We start from the raw sequence: 22580 nt of genomic DNA, 5'->3' as shown, positions 1-22580 counted from the left end.
AGCAGCTCTGCGCTTTGAAATGTGCATTTTCTTAAATTGTGATTAAAAAGCAAATGCAATTAATTGCCCAGCCCTAATGTAAATGGAGGAAGGAAAAGCAATATGGACATCAAGAATCAGCCACAAAATATCAGCAGCATGTATCAGTAGGGCCAAATTTCAAAATAACTGGTATTGGCAATATAAACTGGTGGTTAGGAAGCTGGTATGAACAATTCTCTGCAGCACAAAAAGGCTTCACTTTCTTTTCAGACCGATTCTGTAAACACCTGAATTTCCTCATTGTGGGACAATAAAGGGATTTTCTATTCTATTCTTATGATTAATTTAATATCCACCCATAGTGTTCATGATGCACGCTGCTGAGATGCTAGCCAACAAGCAAAGACTAGGTGTAAACGTTCCTCATTAGGCTGGACGAGAGCAAATAACGCGTCTTTATCTGAATGTTAGTCTTAATCTTAGGAAGACTCCATCTCTCATGCAGCCTTCTCTCCACCTTTCATCCATTTAGCTTTCTATATTTTCATGTTCCTAAGCCCAGCGAGGAGTCACTGAGCTGTAATGGATGAGCTGTGATGAATAAGTGAAGTAGCACTGGACCAATTTAAGCCCACTTGTCTCAGTAGGTAGAAATTGGATAAGCTTTTCCTCACCTAAATGTGAATCCTGATGAATAACTCAGTGACAACTGAATGGGATCAACTGGGAGTTGAGATAAGAGAGCATTCATCATTTTAAAATGGCTCCTTGGTTTCTTTTCCATTTTTGATTTTCATCTCTTGGATATTATGTTTAAAAGGCATCAAAATGAGAATGCAAACTGTTGGGATAATTATCATTGATGATGTGTGATGTTTTTAAACCTTAATATTAGCTGCCTGTTGTGTGTCAGAACTGATGTTTTCCCCCAGTATTTAATCTAATTAAGACACTTTCTCTGTCCGGATATACAGTTCTAATCTTCATTTTGTACGTGGCTAATGGCAATATGGGAATGGAATGAGAGCGGTGTCCTTCAGCTAAGAGCAAAGTGTAATACTTTGATAAGGCTGGAGCCATGGATGTCTCCCCGTCTGCAAACCTATATGATGTAAAATGTGATGATGTGGCAGACTGGACTTATGCTTCGGTAACTGTAAATCGTGAACACTTCCCATGAAGTGAGCACGGCTGGTAAGCAGCTGCGTCCTGTAACTAAGCAACTTTTCTGAGATTATAATCCCTATCAAAATCTGTTTTCCTGTCTCAGGGTTATTTAATACATATACGTTATAAAATGTTATTTAAAGAGTTTGTCCCGAGTGATCTTTTCAGTAAAAGATCCGGAGAAAGAAAAAAGCTTTAAGGTGCAGATACAGAGCCTACCTTTAAAAAAAACTTAGATATGAGTGTTTTTTTCCTCGGCTGATTAATGCATATATTTTCGCCAATTCAGGCCACTAAGAGGTTGTGCCTTGATATCCCATAATGCGGATGTATTGCTCCTCGCCCCGTGATCTATCCATTAATATTTTCTTTAAATAGAAACTTGTCTAACATTTGTTATTTTATTATAGAAATGGAGGAAGAGAAAGAAACATCAGCCTAATGAATCAGTCCCCAAAAAAGCAGCAGCGGATACCAGGGATCAGTTTGACTGATGTTAAAATAACCAGTGTCTGCCCTTAAAAAACCCCTGAATTAGTAGATCTCTGGTTGACACCAGACAGGAAGAATACAGATTAATTGGATCCACTTCCTGGTTGGGTACATGTTTCACACATGGAATATCATTTACCACGTCTGTGGTTATTTGGGACAATAAAACGTTTTCAACTCGTTATCTTTGCTTTACATATAGACAAACAGATATTAATTTATTATAGGAAGAAAAACAATCTGTGTTAAAACCATAAGAAAGACAAGAAATAAGGGGCAGCAGACGAACATTTTTTGGCATTATCTCAGTTATGGCTCTAGCTGAACAGGTCTTCAAGTAAAACACACTCAAACATGCACTTATACTGTAGCTCAGCCTCAAAGTAGGGAAATAAATAACAAAACCTTTAAAATGTTAATAAAACCAGCATTCAGCTTGAAAGCTCAAATAGGTTGACTTTCTTTTCTCTTTTTACCCAATGATACTTACAGCCAGCATAAATTTGGCATCCTCCACTTTGTCCATATCCAGCAGCTGCAGGAAGAGATCTGAAGCCGGTCTGTAGCAGGCAAAGTGGTTGGCCAGCCGCTCTGCCATCGCACTCACTGCAGCAGCACATAAACATACAGCTCAGGTCTTATTCCAAACCATCTCTATCTGCCTCTGTTATCTGCAGATCCTTACGTTTGTCCAAAGCTTTGTCGTTTCCAGACTCCAGCACCTTTCTGAAGACAAAGGACATGCTGGAGTTGGAGCCGTTTGGACTCGTGTATATTCCATCAAACAACTCCACGGCCGACTCCACATCGCCACTGAAAACACAAAGAAGGAGCAGGTTAAGTCACTCCTTGTTCAATCAAAATAACTTTTCAACCTAAACACACAATATCTGAATTGAGCACCAATGTAGGGGTTAAAGATTTTTTTTACTTGTATGTTTGGTCTGCTGCACCCTATCCATAAGCTACATAAAGCACAATCCAAATAAAAAAAAAACAAAAAACTGCTAATTTGTAAAAACGGCTCTCAATCCAAAGTACTAGAGATGTAGAACCAGCTGCTAACAATCCCTTGAGTTTAGGAATCTTTTTTACCCCAAATGAGTCATAAGTGGTTCAATCACCAGCAATAGACAACAGCTTCCCTAGCAGATTACATTTTTTCCCCTTTTTATTTACCACAGTAAAACTGAAAACTCCCCTTTAAGCCTGTAAACACATTCATTGACAACATGCTAATTGATTTACTATTCCACAGCTTCAGATAAACAGATAAAGGTCCTCTCCTTATGCTTTGATACATAAATTAGGTTAATCCTGTAATCCCTTCATTTTAGGTTAGACTAAGGCTGAATCTCATTTACGAGGTTCTTACCCTACGCCTTTGACCTCTCACCTGCCACGAAAGCAGGCAGCAGTGAAAGGACTCCTAATGATCACCTCTAGATAAATGTGACTCAATAACTCTGGGTTTCACGTTTAACTAGTTATCAATATTAAGGTTGACTTTATTCCTTATCTTGACTAAAAACATAATCCCAAATGTTTCTTGCTGAAGATACATTCAGTCAGGAAATGTCGAGATGAATTTAAACATACTTCTCAAACTATATATATATTAACATTGCTGTAACAAAAGTATTTGCTCCCCTGAGTGTCATCAGACTTGATATTGAAATCTTTGGATAGAGTTGCTCAGTCTTTTAAACACTTCAACACACTTTTAAGCTACGCTTCAAACCACATCAGCCTTGGAGGTCTGTAGCTTTCAAAACTGGTCTCTTTGCAAAGGTGCCATCCTACAGAGTCAATGCACTGGATTTTACTGAGCTCCACAATGCGACCCGTTCTTACGCCATTAGTGTGGTTAGCTGCTGGACTTTAATGCAGCTGCAGCAGTAAGGCAAATTCAACTCCTGAATCCAGTGGTCTGCTTGGGTAAGTGAACACTTTGGACCATATAGGCTTAACACATCAGAGAAAACATCGTCAAATTATTCCTGTTGCCTTTTAGACAAAAATGTTTTATAAAGAAATGCAAAATGCTTTGTTTCCCAAATGGCTTCTTTGCTAAGAACTAAAAATATGTCGAACAAAGCAAACTTACGGTTATGCATTAAACTATTCTTTGGGTTTGTGATTTTTTTATTTTTTTGCTCCTTTTTATTAATAATAATAATGATAAACAGTAACAAAGAAAAATATGTTGAAGCCATTTCAGTCCTAGCTATACTCCACAGGAGAGATTAAGAAAAAAAAGTGGGTAACGGGGGAAATTAAGAGTTTCATTCTAGGATGCAGCAAACTCAACATGGCTGTATAGTCATTTATAAAAAGAATGATTCTCTACATTTCTTTTTTTTTGGGACCAAATTCATTTTTAACATCATATTTCCTGCTGCTTCCTTTTCAGCCTCCCTCTGGGATAAGACTTAATGATTCTCCTGACATATTTTTTTTTTTGCCGAGGTAAAAAAGCAAAACAAATCTAATCCAACTCAATCTGGCAACCTGAGCTCAGTGCTACCACTTTAAGCTGCCCGCTCGCTCTCCCTGCCCTCGCCAGCAGCCGTGATGAATATTTAACCAACGGTGTGTGCGCACGGCGTCGTGCAGAAGCATGGGAATATATCAACTCTTATTGTTGCGACTGGGACCGTCTGAATAATTCAGCGAGGGGCCCCTCTAAATGTGTCGCCAGGCCCCGTTCCCCGCTGCAGCTCTTAACCAGTCAGCTTGACTCAGATACAGCGGCGGAGCACGTGTCAGAGGCGCTCAACAGCGCCGTTCGCCGAGGTCAGGGTTCAAGCTGACAGGCTAGCGCCGTGGTGTCCAATCGGGCGTAACATCCCTGCACTGTTTTGCACTTCCTGTTGTCCCTACAAGCTGGGTGCCGTTGGAGCCGGGGGAGCGAGCTAATGCGGCAAGTGGCACGATAAAACTTTGATGTGCAGCACGTTATATTATTTTGTTCTCTTTTGTTTAAGCCCCAGCAGAGGAGGATGGGCCCATGAATAAACCTATTATGCTTGCATTTCCTTTTTGTTCTTGACGCCTCACTCTCACCCTCCCTTTTACTGCAAGAGTGTGTCACACCAATTTGTTCATCCTGGTGCTACTCAATTTACTGAGTTTATTACAATAGAAGAAACGGTGGACTTTGGACTAGATTAAATAGACCAGTTTTTACTCCACCAATATACACATCTTTCAGTCCTTTACAGTCCTGGTACCTAGTCAATTTGCAGTGTCATCACACAAACTAGCTCAGTCATATTTATTCTGGTGTCAGAGACATCTAACCTGACACAAGAGGTAAAAGACACAGAGAAATGCATATTTTTGGAGCCACTATGTCTGGCTGGATACTCATGCACATTCTAGGTAGGATTTACAGTCTTATTTCATATAAAGCAGTGATGTTCTTGCGACGGATCTGGCTTTTAAACACATCTTAGACTAGAATGAGAGGGAGTTGGTGGAAAGGAGCAACTAAAACAGGCTGGACAGAAAATTCCAGTTTTTCATAAGTTATGTTCAAACAAGGAATCTAATTACCCAGATTCTAACTGTATCATCAATCCTTATAGAAAAAAATGGTTAAAACCTTTAAAAAAGTCTTAAATTATTACCATGTTATTTTATTGAAAAGAAACTATTATTCCAGCATGTTTAGAAAGCTTTCAACCTGTTGGCCTTACTTAGTGATATGAGCAAGAGCTGTGTTGTTGATGAACACCATGCTGGAAAGGTTCATGTTCGTCCCAAGGCTCCTGACCAGGGATTCCACTTCCTGAATTCCTGCCACATTGCCTTGGTTACCGAGGGCCTGAACCAGTCTGGTGATGGCCAGGTTGGAGGGGACGTGGTCCATCTGGAGCATAGACTTCAGCTTCTCCAGTGCCTCTGAAAAACGACCACAAAAGGTGGGTAAACACGTGGATTTATGCAACGTCTAAGGCCCCAACATACATACACACATCTGACTGCTACCTTTGGGCTGGCCTTTTTTGCTAAATGAGATGATGAGCAAACTGCTGGCGATGTCACTCAACTTGAAGCTGGGAAGACGAGACTGGGCGCTTAAAAAAAAAAGACGAAAAAGATTTGTTTTCATTTAACATTGTTTGTTTCTCCAAAAAGTACATTTCTACACACAGAACAACCTCCACACTAAAACAGCATTCCTACACATTTTCTAATGAAGAAAAAAACATTTTCTGACTCAACTTTCCAAATTGCCTTCATGGTCCTTAAACTTTATAAAAGAAAAAAAAAGAAAAACCACCAGGATCTTGTGGCATATTAATCAACGGGCAGAAAGGAAAGAAAGCTAAAGAAAAAGATAAAAAAAAAGAAATAAAAAGAAAGGAAAGAGAAAAAAGGAGAAAGGGAAGAGACAAAGAGAAATAAATAAAAGAAAGTTTGCATTGAAACACAGCCTTCATTAGGAAAAGGAATAAGGAGACGAAGAGAGGAGGAATAGACATTAAGCAAGATAAACAAGGAAGAAAGGAAGGAAAGAAAGAAAGGAGAACTCATTAAAGGACAGACAGAACAACAAATAGCAGGGACACAAATGATCGGATAGAAGAAAGGAGAGGAAATCAAAAATAAAGTAGCACAAATAAAGACGAAAGAAAGGAGGACAGCAGGAAGCAACTATACAAAAAGCAAAGACAGGAGGAAGTACAGAGCATTTAAAAGGTAGAACAGGTTAAAACAATTCTAAACTATTTTTCTTATTTTCATGAGCTGGAAAAAATTAAATAAATAAAAAGTTGATTTTTTTTTTTTTAATCGAACCCATAAAAATGTTTTTTATATATAATAGGGCAGAACTTTATTTAGGTATATTTATCCAGTGGTAAAATTAAATTCAAGTTTAACTTGCCAGTACACAGAGGAAGCACAATAGGTCATAACATCTTTGAGTTCATTCTAGAGACCTGAACAACAGAGCGGCAAGTCAAGATTACTGCATAGAAACCTCTTAGTTCCCATCTTTTCATAGATTGGGCACGAACAAACTGCATACCAAAGAGCCATTGGCCAGTAATATATTATACATGCCTGATGTTTGTGATGTGTCTCATTTGAAAGCTAAGATCTTGTTGTTTCTGGAAATATGTGTACACTTTCTTTTAAGCCTGCCCCCACACTTCCAGCAACAAAAAGGGCATGAAAACAAGGTAATAAGTGAGATATTATTAGTTATAGGAGTTTGTGGAGTATAGTTTGCATCAATCTGATTTTTTTAAAATCATTTTACTGATTTATTGATTGATTAAAAAACTAAGATGCATGAACTTCTTTTTTTATTCAGTTTTCTAACCCCACAGTTTATCATGAACACTGAAAATTACCTAAACAACAAAGGGGATTTGGGTCTGACAGGAGCTGTTTGCCTGATACAAAGTTCCCAGACCTATAAGCTACAGAAAACATGCAGGTGAGTTAAGATAGAAGAGAATGTCAAGGGAGGAATGATGCTTCTCCATTTAAGCTGCAACCATGTGAAAATTAACACCTGAAACATTATCTTTTTTACCCTGCACTCAAATGTACTTAAAGGTTACATAAAACATTTGTGTGTAATTAAGCTACAATAACAGATAGTATTGGTTTGCCCAAACGCCTTAACCTCTTATCTTCATCTTGGATGAAGATAACTGTGATAAATGCTCTAAGAAAGGAAAAGCAGTTATTTATTAAGCGTGGATTGGATCTTTTTGGGAGGGAACAATTCGTCATGCTGAAATGTTTTGTGTTTGGATTACTTGCTGACAATTCTTGCATCAATATGCCATTCTTTTTTCCAGGTATTTAATTTAGCAAATCGTAATGTAGTAATTTTCCTCTGCGTGTTTGGGCTTAAGGAAAACACACAATTTCTCTATGAGATAATCTTTACAGGGAAGGTAAAAATGAAACAAAGACATTTTTGCGATGGGTTTCTGCACATGTTGCGTGTCTGAGGTCCCTGGAGGGGCCAGAGGTTTTCATCTCTGAATCATGTAATCCAACAAAGGGTCATTTGGTTTTATGAAAATGAAAAAAAAAAATGTTTTCTTTTTTTTCTTCTTGACATTAGATCATCCACATATAACTGATTCTACAAGACAGTCCATTATTTCAAGCTCCTAAAGCTGATAGTGGAGTGTACCATTAGGGCCAAATCTGTATAATCTGTGATGAGTGAACTACATACGTGTTGTCTTAGGCTTTAGAACCGTGCAGTATCACATTTAGAAAAGCAAAGGATTGCACAAAAAGAGGGGATAAAACAATGATCTCAAAGACACAAGACAATAGGGACAAAGCCGATTGGTAGCAGGTCTGAACCTCTCATGCTGTGACCCGAATATAATACAGACATCAAGGACTTGATTGAAGTCACTATATATGGTAAGATCCTTAAGTCACGTCTCCTGGTATTTATGGACCTCAATACATATAGAATTGTTATTTTTTATTTTTTTTACATTTGAAAGCCTGTGTACATTTCTATACATCCACCTTCACTCTGATACCCCTGAATAAAATTCAGAGCAAACTACTTCATTCAGAAGTCACCAAATTAGTAGAGTCGAGCTGTTTAATGTAATCTCTATGCTAATCCATATTTCAGAGGTTTGTTAGAGAACAAGCAGCAACAAGCAAGCTTTGATGATCTCACAGAGCTCTGTTCAATCTATAGTGCGAGAGAGGTAGAAGTTCAGCACAGCTGCAAATCTCACCAAGATATGCCTATGCATTTAAGGGAGATACGGGATAAGGAGAGAATAAATCCGAAAAGGAGTAGAGGCTTTGGGTAACTCTGGAGGAGCTGCAGAGATCTGTAATTCTCAAAAGTGTTTTTTTATTTTTACCTAAAAACTGTAAAAATCACGTCTATTGGAACCTTTTTGGGAATGAATTTCCTTTAATAAGGACATAGAAGCAATCTGAGTAGATAGGAAATAAGGGGATGAATTGTCTAAGAGCTGTTAGAAGCCTGAAACTAGAGTGAAGCCTGGAAAAAGGGCCAGAATCATAGTAAGGGAATTTAAATGAAAGCATTTCATGTGTTGGAATTGCATAAACACCATCTAAACCAGGGGATTCCCTGAAGATTCTGTCTACACATCTGCTTCTCTATGATGCACCATGTGTTGCTTTCACATAAAAAAAAAAACAGAAAAAAAATAAATTTTGGATAAGCACAAAAAAGAAAAACTGAAATGTGTTTCTATCTGAGGTCTCTTTCAGGCATCCTCCCTTTCTTTCCTTTTTGTTGGCCACTCAAACCTCAATCAAACTTGCCTCCTGCTTTTTTTTAGTTATCATTACAGCCTTGCAACCAGATTAATCCTTGCGCTCAATTGAGCATCAGGCTCCCAATCCTTATCGCCACGGTGACACCAGGCCAAACGGCACCCGGCAGCTGCTGCGGCGGGGTCAAGCCGAAGATTGGAGCGGTAACAGGGTCACCGCCTGATGAGTAGGGAGGCCCGTGCGAAGTGGACGGGAGAGGGGGCAGAATTATTCTTATCAAGTGGGAAAAAAATCTCTGGAGGGTGTCGGCCGTTCACCCTCTTACCCTCCAACACACACTACAACACTCTCACCTTCTCCTTCTAGGGGCATTGCCTTTTAGCCAATGAATTCATCTCTTGCTTCATCCCTTAATCTCACCATAAGCACCCCATTGCTCAATTCTGTCCAGATTACCTAAAACACACACTCACAATCTGAATTAATGCCTATAGCGCCTTCATTATCCGCACCCATGATTAAATCTAGCCCTCTTTTCCTATTTAGCCCCCTCCTTTTTATCTTCCGTCCCTTTCTTACACATTTCCATCTTTCCTTCCCTTTCCTCTCAGCTCATTTCACTTCTCATTAAGAGCTTGGATAAACTATGCTTTTATCCAGGCGGGGAAGCCATAAACCAATTCAAGCAGAGGCTGGAGATGGGTTATCACTCATGTTGCCTCGCACTCGTAGAAATGTGGCTCTAAAATTGATATGATTATATTTGTAATAAAAGAAACCGAGCGCTGAAGAAAACAGAGCAGGGAAGAGGCTGATAGTGTAATGGATGTTTTTACATGTTTTTCCTTTCTGTACCAATTTAGCCACTGCAGCTCTTTTCTCCCTGTGTGTCATTACGTGATTATCTCTGTGCTTCTCTGTTTTCTTCTGGAGAAAGTAAAAAAAGAAAGGGAGAAAAGGAGATAAAGGAAATGCTGGAGATTACCCAAAACGCCCGACCAGGAGATCCGCTCTGCTTTAAGCTCGGATCTGTTAATACCTCTGTGTGTGTCTGTCCATTTGTCTTGGGGCTCAAAGCTGGGATAGAGCTTCTGGTAACAGGACAACACATGATACATTACTAATTGGAGGAAGATTGACGTTTCAGAACGGGGCTTCTCGGAAAACCAAAAATAATCTGGACATGGGATTGTGTATGTATACCTCGGGCTTAGAGAGAACCATTGTTCATATCCAGCAACCAAAGTGTGTTAACACACAATCCGTGTTTAATCTGTTGAGGAGCAGCGGTCAAAACGTCATGTGTCCTCAGCAACCGCAGGTAGAGGATGAGAGGGAAAGGAGCAGAGGAATAAACAAGCTGCAAGTTCAGTTTGGTGTTATTCTGCTTCAGCGCCAAAAATACAGAGATGAGCCATCTGTCCTTCAAGGAGGACAGATATTTCCCAAACACGTTTTAAAAAAATTACGTGCCCAGGAATATCAAGCCCAACACTCATCTGACATGTCTATAGGTAAAAGGCCCTGACAGAGGACCTGAAGAAGGCATCATCCTATAGTTAATCACCTACTGTATGAAAACTAACCATGTTTGTTTTTCGTGATCTGTTTTCATAGCATTAGTACGAGATGTCACAACAAATCCAGACACTGAACAAAACAAAGAACCTCAATATCCTTTATATATTTGGTTCCTAAATGTATTAAAGCGTTAAAAAAAATTAGATTTAAAATAATGTTTGTTCAAGCAGGAGGTTTATTTGTGATAGAAGGTGTGAGATGCAGCTGTCATAAGGCAATAAAAAAAAAGCAAAGGGAGGCTGAAGTTAGAAGTCAAGCTTCAAGTCCTTAAGCCTGGAAGGCCTCTGTGCCATAACCCTAATCTTTAGCTTGCTTTTTTAATCAGGTTTAAGGGAGGAATCTGGTTTGCCCACTTCAGAATGTAACTTTACTTTGAATATAAGATACAAAAAAAAAAATCTAAAACTGTTAAGAGTGTGAATGATTTTACTGTTTAATCTATATAGTTTTTGGTTCTTAATTTTGTTGTATTTATCAAAAGGCTGAAAAAAGAATGAAAAAAATGTAAAAAAAAAAGAAAAAAAAAATCTGATTTTTCTCCATCTGAGCCTACTTTACCGGACTTTATTTTGACAGAAAAAATTTGAAGACGAGGTCTAAGATGTAGAATCCAACCAGTAAAAGCAGCTTTGCAGACTATTGCCTCTGCAAATACTGCAAATCAGAAAATTTTGTCTTTTTCAAAGCTTTACCATCCCCATTTGACCCTTTAACCTGTTTTATTTGCACCTGACTTTTCCTACAGTGCGAGTAGAGACACCTACATCTCCTTGACCATCATGGCGTCCTCAATGAATCCCTGCGCCAACAGAGCCCGGATTACATGGTCATAAGGAAGAGGGGTGAGTGCCACGCCCTTTCTGTCCACCTCCTTCAGTAAGCCCAGTGCTTCTGTTAAAAAACAAAACAAAAACAGGAAAGAGTCATTAAAATAAGGGAGATTCTGTTCGGGTTAAAACATTTTTTGAGATTCTTCTGAATAAAAAGTCAATAACATTCAGGTTTTATTTCAAATGTCATACACAGTTTTAGAGATTCACAGGATAGTTTTTTGACATACAGAAGTTTGACCAAGTTTTCCATCGTTTTCCACATTAAAAGGACATAACTTACTATAGGCTGACAAAGTTGCTCATAATCGCAATTGAAGCAAAATTAAATAGGTTTTAATTTAGTTTCAACAATTAAAAATCTGAGAGTGTGGAATGCACTTGTAATCAGCCTCAGTGAGTCAACACTCACCTTAAGCTGCGGTTACAGCTACATGTCTTATGGGTGTGTTCACCAGCTTTTTGCATCTTTGGACGGAAATATATTTTTTGCAGTTTAATTTTTTCCAACTCTTTCCATCTATCTTCTAAACAAGCCTAACTAGATTCATATTCCAGACTGGAGAAACCCCTCAGCATGATGCTGCCACGATCATGTTTAACACCAGGGATGAAGTTCAACGTTAGCTTTTTTTTTAAATAGAGCAGATACACGGCTAAAAAAAGGGAAAATAGTTCCACCTGTGAGTATCAGAGGACTGAGTACAAGGGAAAAGAGCTCTTTATAAGAACAGAAAAACAAATTACCAAAAAGGTATGATAATCAAGTTTGTTCCACTTCCCTATAAGCAACTTTGTAACGGTGTTTTAAATGAAATTGCTCCAGTTATTTACTAAACATAGAAAAGAGGTAAATGAAAGGCGGCTGGATTGGTGTTGCTATTGGATGCATTATAGAGTATTTATGATGCTACAAAAAAGTGCCTCTATTCAGCTGATAGAGCTGCAACACGCTGCTCAAAGAAGATAAGACGAACTGAGAATAATGTAGAGGAACAGCAAATAATAATGCAGAAAACTGGCTTTCCAGAGGGCTTCTCCCCACATTTGTCCAAAATGTTTGATTTAACAGTACAAACATAAATCCATGCTTGTAAGAGGAAATTCTAGAGAAGAGGAGAGTGGAAGTTTTGGGAAAAAAGTAATAAAACAAAGAAATTCATTATTTTCTTCATTTTTATGTCACATGTCAGCTGCCTTTGTGTTCAGTGGTGTTTCTGGGTCATATTAGAAAACAACAGTTTGACCTCCTGCAGCTTACCTTTGGCTTTACTCTTCTTACAGAGGGCCAGCAGACGGGCCTGGACATCAGCACCCCTTTCAGCTGAAGGAGGGGCTGGTGGTGTCCTGACCTGCTGGGAGGCCGGAGCGGCTTGTTCGTACCATGTCTGCAAACCAAACAAGAATAAAAACTAAAACAGGGGCTGACGCTTCCATCAAAACACAGCAACGACCATCCAGAAGACGCCTTCAGCCGGCAATGAGCTGCTGTCTGCATGTGTGTACATAGCTGCACGGCAGTGCCGGCCCGGCCCGAGTCGGACCCTGTGATGCTCGCTCACCCGTGCTGCTATGAGGGGAGGGGGTTAAGCTGTGCTGGCTGGGGGCAAATTAGGTTTGGATCCCTGGGGGGGCGAAGAGAAGTGAATGCGCTTTGAAGAGTTTGTGTGTCGGAGCGGGAAGTGTCAACACGAAGAGCCCCGAGGGTCACAAAGTTCATCGCTTCAGGCAACAGCAATCGCTTCCCGTCTCATCACGCATCGTGCTGCAGCAGCGAGTGAACCAAAGGTTCTAAGGAGGAGCATTTCAAAGCAGCAGTCCAGCTTCTTTAAACTCCAAATTAAATTCAGATTCTCTCTTAATTTGGGTCCAGCTGAGCATCAAGCTGCAGCCATATGGTGGCATTTAGCTGCAGGCTAAATTAGTCAGGCATTACAGATTTACAGACAGATTGGGCTGTAATTCCTCTCACCAGCCAGCTAGTCTGATTGACTACACATCAGATCAGAGCTTCAATCCTGTTTGCTCTGCATGTAATGAACAGAGGCTTAAAGTGGAGCAAAGTGGGGGGCAGTTTGGAGAGCAGCTGATAAGAGTTGGAGGTTTTTTGGCAGGATGTTTGCTTCAACAATTAGAGGACAGGGCCAACTTCCTCTCTGAATAATCTATTCAGTTGGCTACATTTAAAAAAGGAAAAATAACTTGTAGTAATAGTTTGAAAATATTATCAAGTTTCTGTTTTATCTGGTGGTAATCATCATGTAGTGTCAAATATTGAAAAATACAGAATATTTAAAATTTTAAATCCCCCTTAATGCAACCATTTTTCATATTTTGGCTGATTTATATTTAGTTGTGTGCCTTCCAGCACCATCGTGTTACTCGGGAATAAATTCAACCATATTTAACATACATAATGGTGACGTCAAGCCAATATTTACAAATACTACAGAATAAATATAAGCTATCTTTTTTAACAGGCTAGTTTGGATGTTTTATATATTTGACATTATTTAACCAAATATTTACAGAATGAAACTCTTATTTCAGGGAGTGAGGAGAGTTTATGTTGTCAAGTGTTTCAGTTAGAGAGAAACTGCAGAGTGGAACCTGCCATCAGGACACGCAGCCAATGTCTCTAAAATTGGTCAGGACTTTAAGCAGAGATGACTTAATAGTAGGGGTGGGTATTGCCAAAGACGTCACGACTCGATTCGAATCACGATTCACAGGCCACGATGCGATTCTATCACGATGTATAACGATACATGAATTATTGCGATGCATTGCAATATTTGCTCCTCCATGTTTTGTTTTTGAATTACTCAGCGCAGTATCCCACGGCCGGAAATGCTTGTGACACAAGGCAGCGTGCGTCAACACATCCGCAGTGACATCTACTGGACTGGAAGTTGTATTACACTTGGTTTTGGCTGATGTTCGCCAACCATTCATGCAATTTTTATTTATTAATTTTTTTAAATTAATAATCGATACTTGCCGTCAAGAATCGATGCAGTAGATCACGAAAATTAGAATCACGATGCATCATCATGACGATTATTTTGCACACCCCTACTTAATAGAGTACCAGAGATGGATGGACAAATGGGAGGAGTAGATGATCAGAAACAGAGATGGACGTATGGGCAGACGGTCAAACAATTAACATATTGATGAATGGACAAACTGAGGGGTAGATGGAAAGGCTTTAATGGATGGATGGACGATCAAAACTAACAAACCTCAGCATGAACATGCAGTCAAAATGATGGATGGAAAGTGGCAGAAAACCTTCAGCAATCCCCCGTTTGTCTTTAGTTTTGCTTTTATATGTGCCTTTTATATATGTCTTACACTACAAAATCATCCAAATTAATTTATCAACCAAACCTGATGCCCCATTTTTAGAAACATATAAACCTGGTGTTTTACCTCAGGCACCTCAAAGGGCACCTCCTGGTCGTTACTCTTCAGTATGTCTGCTAGCAAACGCAGGGTCCTCTCTCTAGGAATCACGTTCTCCTCCTGCATCTTTGTCCATATGGCTTCTGCCTTCTGCCAGTCATTGGTTTCCTCTGAAAATAGCCAGAAACAAATAAGAAAGGTTTTATTCATTTTTCCGGGCCTGGCATACAGACCTGTGCGGCCCAACTCTCAGCTCGCCTCTCATTCTTTTCTCTGAGGGCAATTTGTGACAAAGCGCTTCATGCTGGGAGAAGGCAATCAGAGCTCTAATCTGATCAACTGACTCACCCTCGACTACGCTGTAATTTATCAAACGCACTAACTACGATGTGTGTGTGGAGAGAAGTGGGGGCAATGGGACAATGACAATCAGCTTTAACACTCCAATCACAATTGTTATCAGCTCCACTCGGGGCTGCAGCAATCACACCACGTCTTGACTGATCCCACTCAGTCGCACACTTGCCGGCTGCAGACAGAACAGGGCAGATATGGGAGGTCAAACGGTCAAATGAAGGACAGAGACTCACTGCAAAGCCTCAACATGTAACTGTACATCTCATCTCTGTCGCACTCAAACAGCTTGGTTGTCATTTCCACCATCTGCTCCAGGGCCTCCATCTAAAAAAGCAACAAGTTCAAAACTTCAAACTTTTTCTACTTTATTTCAATCTGTCTCTATGCAGTAGCACATTTTTTTACCTGGTTAGAAGCGATGCATTTCTCTCCAAACCACTGCAGGCGTCCAGGCTTCGCCCTCAGCCCTGGGGTCTACAAAATAAATGAGGCAATATATCAGTAGGGCCTAGTAATTTAATAAATGAATGTGTTTTCTGCTGGAAACATCATATAGAAAGAAAAACACTATGAAAAAATTCAGAGAGAGTCAAAACAAAAAAACAGACAAAGCTTAGGGATGCCAAAGGACCATTTTCAGGATAAAACAAATTCAGCTAAATATTCAACTTGTTTTGATCATGTGTTGACAAAAAAAGCTTTTTGCTACACATGGATTATTAGATAAACGGCGCTTGGACAGCATCCACTTGTACCAGCAAGGACCAAGACTCTCGGATTAAAATAAAACAAAAACAACGTGATTTATGGTTACGTTGTGCCCTTATACATGTGGCTCGTGATGTTTTGCAATAGATGTGTAATTCGTTTGTTGTTCAGCCTTAAAATTGAAACGTGGTGTTAAATTAAGGATCGTTTAGGGATTTCCAATGCATGTATCTTTTTTAATAACACTGCATTCTTCAATCAAGATAGGGTTCCAGACTAAAATAAAAAAAATGGCAATAATCAGATTAATTTAAACATTTTGTTTCCAGCTAAACTGACAGTGCGGCATAAAGTTTTAATGACTTTTAAAAACAAGAATTAGGTGCATTAGACAGCCTCTTTTGGTTGATTATCTTTAATCCGCTGAGGGTTAAGTATTTAACAGTAGGAAATGACCCCCAAAGCAACCTGCAAATGTAAAAAGAAAATAGCATTTCATGATTTAAAGTGAAGTGGTTACAGGATATAAAATGATGCATAAGTTAAACATGCTTTGGCAAAAAAATAAAAAGCAAAGGGATTACAGCACCGTTCCTCTGCTGTCCCCAGCATCTGTCGTCCTGCATTTTCCAGAGATTTGTTTTTACTTTTCAAACACCAATGATACGCAGATAAGAGAAGCTTTTTTTGCTGTCAATAAGGTCTGACATAGATTGATCTGCAGGCTCATGTAGCAGCGATTTAGCCTGATATGTGCAGTCCCTACATGATTATTATCATGAAATAACAGCGATCAGGATTTCATCTGTATCCTGCAGGCTTTGATGCAATCTGAATAGGACTAGGATTGAGAAATTTCACTCTCCCTCTCTTCTTGGTAATCTGGGAGCAGAAACACAGAACGATCTGGCTGGAAGTTAATCTGGCAGAGGATCAACAGCCCTCAATCCCTGCTGGCCTCTTTGATGGGCACCCGTAATGCTTTAAGAGGGAAAGGGGGAAAAAAAATAAAGAAAAGATTGAGCTTTGGTTCTTTCTATGAGCTTCCATCACTTCCTCTTCCCCAAAGTCCTTCCTCTTCTTCCAAATCCCCCCCCCCCACGTCGCTCCATCCCTCTAGCCGTCCCAGTCAAAGGCATTATGTTCTTACCCAAGCAGCCAAAGGGACAAATTAAAATGTGTAGCACTCACTCTCTCTCAGTCTGTCTAATCTTCTTAGAGACTAAGGCTCGGTGCAAGCTCTCCATCTTTTTTGCCTGCGATTCATTTTACTTGGAAAAGTCTTGAGGGCTCAAAGCAGAACGCACCAACACACACACATACATAAATGTTGAGGATTTTGAATCCGTGAGACGAAATCTCCCTAATCTGGGCCTGCAAACAGAATCCTCAGAAATAAGAAACCACAACACTGACATATGCAAACGTAGATCAAAGGCACTCAAGGCGGGAAAGGAAAAACAAAACCTTAGGAAGATGAAAACATTTTTTACCTATTCAGATTAGCAGGACAAACACTCAGACGGAGTCAGCTGAAAATGATGCATTGTGCTGCATCTTTAAGAGTTTTCTTTAACTCTGGGACTCTCTCTTATTTCAACACCCATTTGCAAAGAAAGACCGGTAAAGCTGAACCCCTTCTTCCGTCCACTTAACAAACCCTCGCCATCCCAGTTACTAATGCCCCTATTGCACAGATCACCACTTACCCCACACACACAATCAAAGCCATCTCCCTAACATAAAAACACATAATAGCTCACCACTCTTTAGCAATACTACCTAACCCTGACCGTCACACACATGCATGCACACACCCCTGCAGCAATAATAGGACCTGGCCACCTGACAATCCCCTCCCTACCCAACTATGACCATTTAGCACAAAATTGGCCACCTTTCTCTATCATTACACTTAATTAGCTGTGATTAATCAGCTGCCAATTATACCAAACATAGCCTAAAGAGAGACACCACACTGGACCACCACTTGACGCTCTCATAGGGATAAAAAAAAAAAAAGTATTTGTGTGCCTGAGTGAGTGTGTAAGTGTTAATATTTGAATGATGAGAGATATGAGTCTATTGTAGTCGCCTGAGGGTTGCCTTCATGTGAGCACAATAGATGAAAGGAAACTTTTAATTTAGAGCTTTTGTTCTGCAATCTAAGCAGCACAAGGGAATTATAAAGTCAATTAAACAAAAACATTCAAATGAAAACTGTAAAGGAATGAGTAAATATGACTGCCTATCCTCGTAGCCAAAATAAATTAAACCTAAACACAAAGTAAAACTGACGGACGGACCAACCATCCTGAGGTGTGGCATCGCCTCGGCTAGGCTAAATAAGCAATATCTGCTCCCTGCATAGGAGATTGGGAAGTCATATCTACGTCAAATCCATGATGACTAATATAAGTATCCTCGGGCCAAGTTAATTTAAAACGGATGGGAAATCTCACTGATGCACATCTATACAGAAGCTATAGCCAGGGTTCCTGCATTTCACACTAACAGGCCAAAAAAAAAAAAAAAGTCCAACTTAAACTGAAATTAAGCCGTAGTCGAAGTTTTCCCACGTTTTCTAACAGATGATTTAAAAAAAAAAAATTCAATTACATTAACTGCATTTTTCTTTTTTTATTTAAATCACAAATTACCAAGTGTAATTATTTCAACTTTAAGTGTTTATTTTACTGTGTTACAGAATTCAACATTATCAATAAATTAAATATAAATGACTCCCATAATGTATTAATTCAATTAATTTCTTCCACACTCACACTTTGACATATTTAGGGCCCTTTAATATTAATAATTAAAGTATAAGTTTATAATAACAGCTTTGAAGTAAACTTGTTTGCCGTTACAGATTCTCCAAATTTGTTGCTAAATTAGTATCCTTGACATAGTTGAACATCCTAAATCGGAAAACTTGCATGTCAATTGTGCTATTTGCAGTTTTTCATTTCCGTCCACATTTTGTTTCCACTGGGAATGTGCTGAGAAGCCCACACTCCCTCCTCCATAGAGTTTAATCTCAGCAGCATTTCAACACGATACAAATCAGATCCTTATAGTCCTTGACTAGGCCACCTAGGCATCAACCATCTCCCACATCATTGGCATGTAGCTGATATTACAAGCAGGATAGCAGCCATATAATCCAGCATGAGGGGAATGAGAGGCACAGCAACAACATGTTGATAACATCTAAGAGGGTTTGAATCCTCAAGAGGGACAAATCCGTCTTTTAGAGCACACCACGACAAGAGATCAAGAGTTCAGATATTCCTTCCTGTGCTTTGTTTTCATCCCGATCACAACGTTAATGGCCTTGTCTTTTTTTCCCCCGTCCTCTGATGTCAGGCTCATCCTTCTTTTCATCTGTTCAATCTCTCTGTGACTGCCTGACCTCTGCTTTTTATCCATGTGAAAAATCACTTCTTATCTGCTGGCTGTGCCTGTCTCCTTTTCCTCACACTAATCTAGAAGGGCTTATAGCAGGACTTGAGATGACAAAGATATAAATATGCATGCAATATTCAGGTCAGAGGACTCAAAACCGAAACAAGAGGGTGGCAACTTCATTTTAGATGTGTTCCGTTGTGCTGAAACTAAAAAAGAGCCATGAGGGTCCTGCAGATGGCAGACTTCATTTATGGACAGCGAAAGTGCCATGAATTGGGAGAGTAGTATAATAATGATTAAAAAAACCCATAATTAATTTGCTTTGTAGCAGCAACTTCTAATGAGTTCACACCTTCCATCAATTAAAGTAAATATGATTAACCTGGAACTAACTTAATTGTATATATGCGTCTTTTATTTGACTTACAATTTCCTACGTTCACACTGCAGACTCAATTTCAATTTTTTTGTGAAATCACATTATTTTGCGTGGCCGTTCACATTTCCTAATAAATGTGATGTGATCTCCTGTGTGAACTAAATTCACTCAAATTGTGTTCTGTCGAGCCCACCTCTGGAACTGGTCTGCAGTTAGCTCGGTTCGGTTGTGTCTAGTTCGGTTCAGTTCAGTTTGCTTTCCATATACACACAATAAGTTATCTCAGTTACTGAGCTCGGACCGGTCTCAGCACAGTTTTCCAAGGGTAGTGTAAATGGGGTAATAAAGTCTTTGTGAATGCCTACTTACCTCAACGATCTTACGAGCTTCACGGTAACGGCCTGTTTGTAGGAATGCGAAGAACAGGTCATAAAGCATCGTCATCTCTCCTCGTTCCTGGCTCACAAAGTCCATGGCTTATGGCAAAAAAAAAAAAAGATGGATAGGGAGGGGAAACCGGAACAGAGAAGAGAAATGAATAAGAACATCAGATTTAACCAAACATAGTTCACCACTTCCTTAAGATTTCATCATATTACACAGTTCACCACACTTCCTAAAGTGTGGTGAACTTCCTAAAGCCCTCTGCTTAGTCCTGCAGACTATCTCCGTACTGCAGCTTCAGGACAGGTGTTCCTCACAAACATGGTTAAACTATCCACATGAGTCTGCATGTCCAGAAACACCAAGGACATAAAGGTAATCCCTCCTCACCGTCTTCCTCTGCTCATAAAACAACAATGAGGAGCTTTGGCAGGATAACAGTGCAAAACCTGATTCACGGAATCACATTTCGGACCAGTCGGACTAAATTCATCAATAAAAAAACCCATTAAAAATTTGAAACATGTAGTACTTCATTTTACCTTTGTGGTGATGCTTGAACTCTAACCAAATTCTCAACTGTAGTAAATACTTTAATAAATATGCCGTGTAGGACAGTCTGCTTTACATCTGTGGTTTTATAACACTTCTGTTCATTTCAAAGGTGAGTTTATATCCTTTAAAAACAGAAAGGATTAAAGGCACTCAGTTTGTTCTTCTGTAGCACTTAGACTGAAGGTGATTCAGAGCTTAATGATTTAAAACACCGGATTGAGAGGAGGAATAAATTTAGCATTTCAGAGTGCAGCTCTGGTCGACAAGTCTGGTCCATATCTAAATATTTTCAGTTACTTTGTTTTTAGGGGCCTGGTGACCGATTTCATCATGGAGGTAAGAACATGAAGAGGTGCTCCACTAATGGCCCCAACCTCAAAACACTCAGAGCCACTTGGCCCCCGGCAGCACGTTGAACTTGACATTCTCTGACCTCGCTAGTGTGGCGATATAAAGAGGCTGCTCTACATCTGATTGGCTAAGCAGCCTCGTCTTTGACCCAGGTCTAAATCTTTCTGACCTTCAGCTCCACTTATGCTATGTTGCATTTCCTAGCATCTGTTAACGTGTGTGTTCAATGCAAAAGCTGGAAGAGCACTTTGTGAACAAACGCAACAGTATGAGAGGGGATTAGAGCAGAAAACTACAGGGAGTCCCACGCTTCAACTTCATGTGGGCCTTTTTCTGAGGAAATATTTTAGGCATTAGTTAATTAAAACTACCGTATTTTCACGACTATAAGGCGCACTTAAACGTCTTTTTTTTCCCTCAAAATGTGCGGTGCGCCCTATGGTGCGGTGCGCCTTGTGTGTTGTAACTGCGACTTTTGAGACCACCTCATTGAGGAGATGATGAAAGAGTGGCTGAATGTAAGGAGACCAGGTGTTTTTTTTCCACCCCTCACCATCGCTGTTAATATGTAACTCCATGCGTGCCCATCTCACAGCTGATGTGAAAAACATGGGGAAACAAATTAACGCTGTGCTCGCTGTTCAACCGCTCGACATCGGTGTGAACCGGACCCAGCAGGTGCAGCAGAAGCAGCGAGTTTACATGCAAAGTCAATGGTTGACGCGCATATAGGTGCAGCAAAAGGTCCCGCAGCGCGTTTTGGTGCAGCACGTCGGGAGCGTTTAAGCATCTGACGCACCGCCAACGCGCTGCTGCTGCTCAGATGGAAAAATTGAAGTTTTGCTGCTGGACGCGCCGCATCAACCAATCAGAGAAGCTGATCTGGGAGCTGGCTGGGAGACAGACACAGCGCTCTGATGACATGATATTAACGCAAATGAAAAAGGCTGGATGGATGAGGAGATGATGAAAGGCAGGTGTATGTGAGGAGACCAGGTGCTTTTTTCCACGCATCACCATCGCTGCGTGCCCATCTCACAGCCGATGTGAAAAAAAGATGAATCAAATGAACGCTGTGCTCGCCGTTATCTCGGGGGTCTGACAAAGGAACTTCAACCGCTTGACATCGGTGTGGAGCGGCCGTTCACAGTAAGGCTGCGAGCGGCGTGGGAGCGATGGATGACAGACTGAGACCACAGTTTCAGGATAAGTGGAAGGCAGCGCCGTGCAAGTTACGCCACCGTTTGCGGATGGATTGTAGATGCTTGGACTAACGTGTCTGCTGGCTCTGTTGTTCAAGCTTTCGCAAAAGCCGGCATTATTTCTGAGGAGCTGCGCTGCACGGAAAGTGACCGACAGCGCAGAAGGGGAAACTGGCATGTCTGATTTAGCGCAGCTGTTTTATTCAGAGGAATGCTGAGGATAACAGAGGATGATGACTTTGATGGGTTTGATTAATACTTTGTAATAAATACATGAATAAAGCACAATCATACTCAGGTTTGCTCCCGCTGTATTTTTCTCCCTGAAAGCTTAATTCAATGGCAGCCTCTGAGCGCGTCTCCTCCTCTTCAGCGCGGTGGCTGGCAGGTGTTTTTTCATCTAAATAATCTAAATCTTGCAGCTATATTTGCTGTGATCAGTTGGAATAAAGTAGTTTTAATATGTTTTTAAGTGAGAAAGGCCACCTGAAAACTTAATAATTGCAGTCAGTTCAT

General features: G+C 40.1%; 1 protein-coding gene across 1 annotated transcript in view; it reads right to left on the bottom strand.

The window, feature by feature from the left end:
* lrpprc (leucine-rich pentatricopeptide repeat containing) overlaps positions 1 to 22580 on the bottom strand; it is a 74542-nt gene that overhangs the window by 7330 nt on the left and 44632 nt on the right. Inside the window, exons 25-34 of the mRNA XM_038300181.1 lie at positions 19942 to 20048; positions 15480 to 15548; positions 15308 to 15398; positions 14745 to 14887; positions 12571 to 12697; positions 11244 to 11370; positions 5635 to 5723; positions 5343 to 5547; positions 2327 to 2454; positions 2132 to 2247 (exon numbers count right to left, since the gene is read on the bottom strand). Of these exons, the coding sequence (XP_038156109.1) occupies positions 2132 to 2247; positions 2327 to 2454; positions 5343 to 5547; positions 5635 to 5723; positions 11244 to 11370; positions 12571 to 12697; positions 14745 to 14887; positions 15308 to 15398; positions 15480 to 15548; positions 19942 to 20048 (1202 nt within the window). The remainder of the gene's footprint in view (positions 1 to 2131; positions 2248 to 2326; positions 2455 to 5342; positions 5548 to 5634; positions 5724 to 11243; positions 11371 to 12570; positions 12698 to 14744; positions 14888 to 15307; positions 15399 to 15479; positions 15549 to 19941; positions 20049 to 22580) is intronic.

The sequence above is a fragment of the Cyprinodon tularosa genome, unplaced genomic scaffold (assembly GCF_016077235.1).
Source record: "Cyprinodon tularosa strain WSP-4 unplaced genomic scaffold, ASM1607723v1 ctg441, whole genome shotgun sequence".
Lineage (NCBI taxonomy): Eukaryota > Metazoa > Chordata > Actinopteri > Cyprinodontiformes > Cyprinodontidae > Cyprinodon > Cyprinodon tularosa.
Note: the sequence above shows the minus strand (reverse complement) of the source record. Positions and strands in the feature narration are given on the sequence as shown.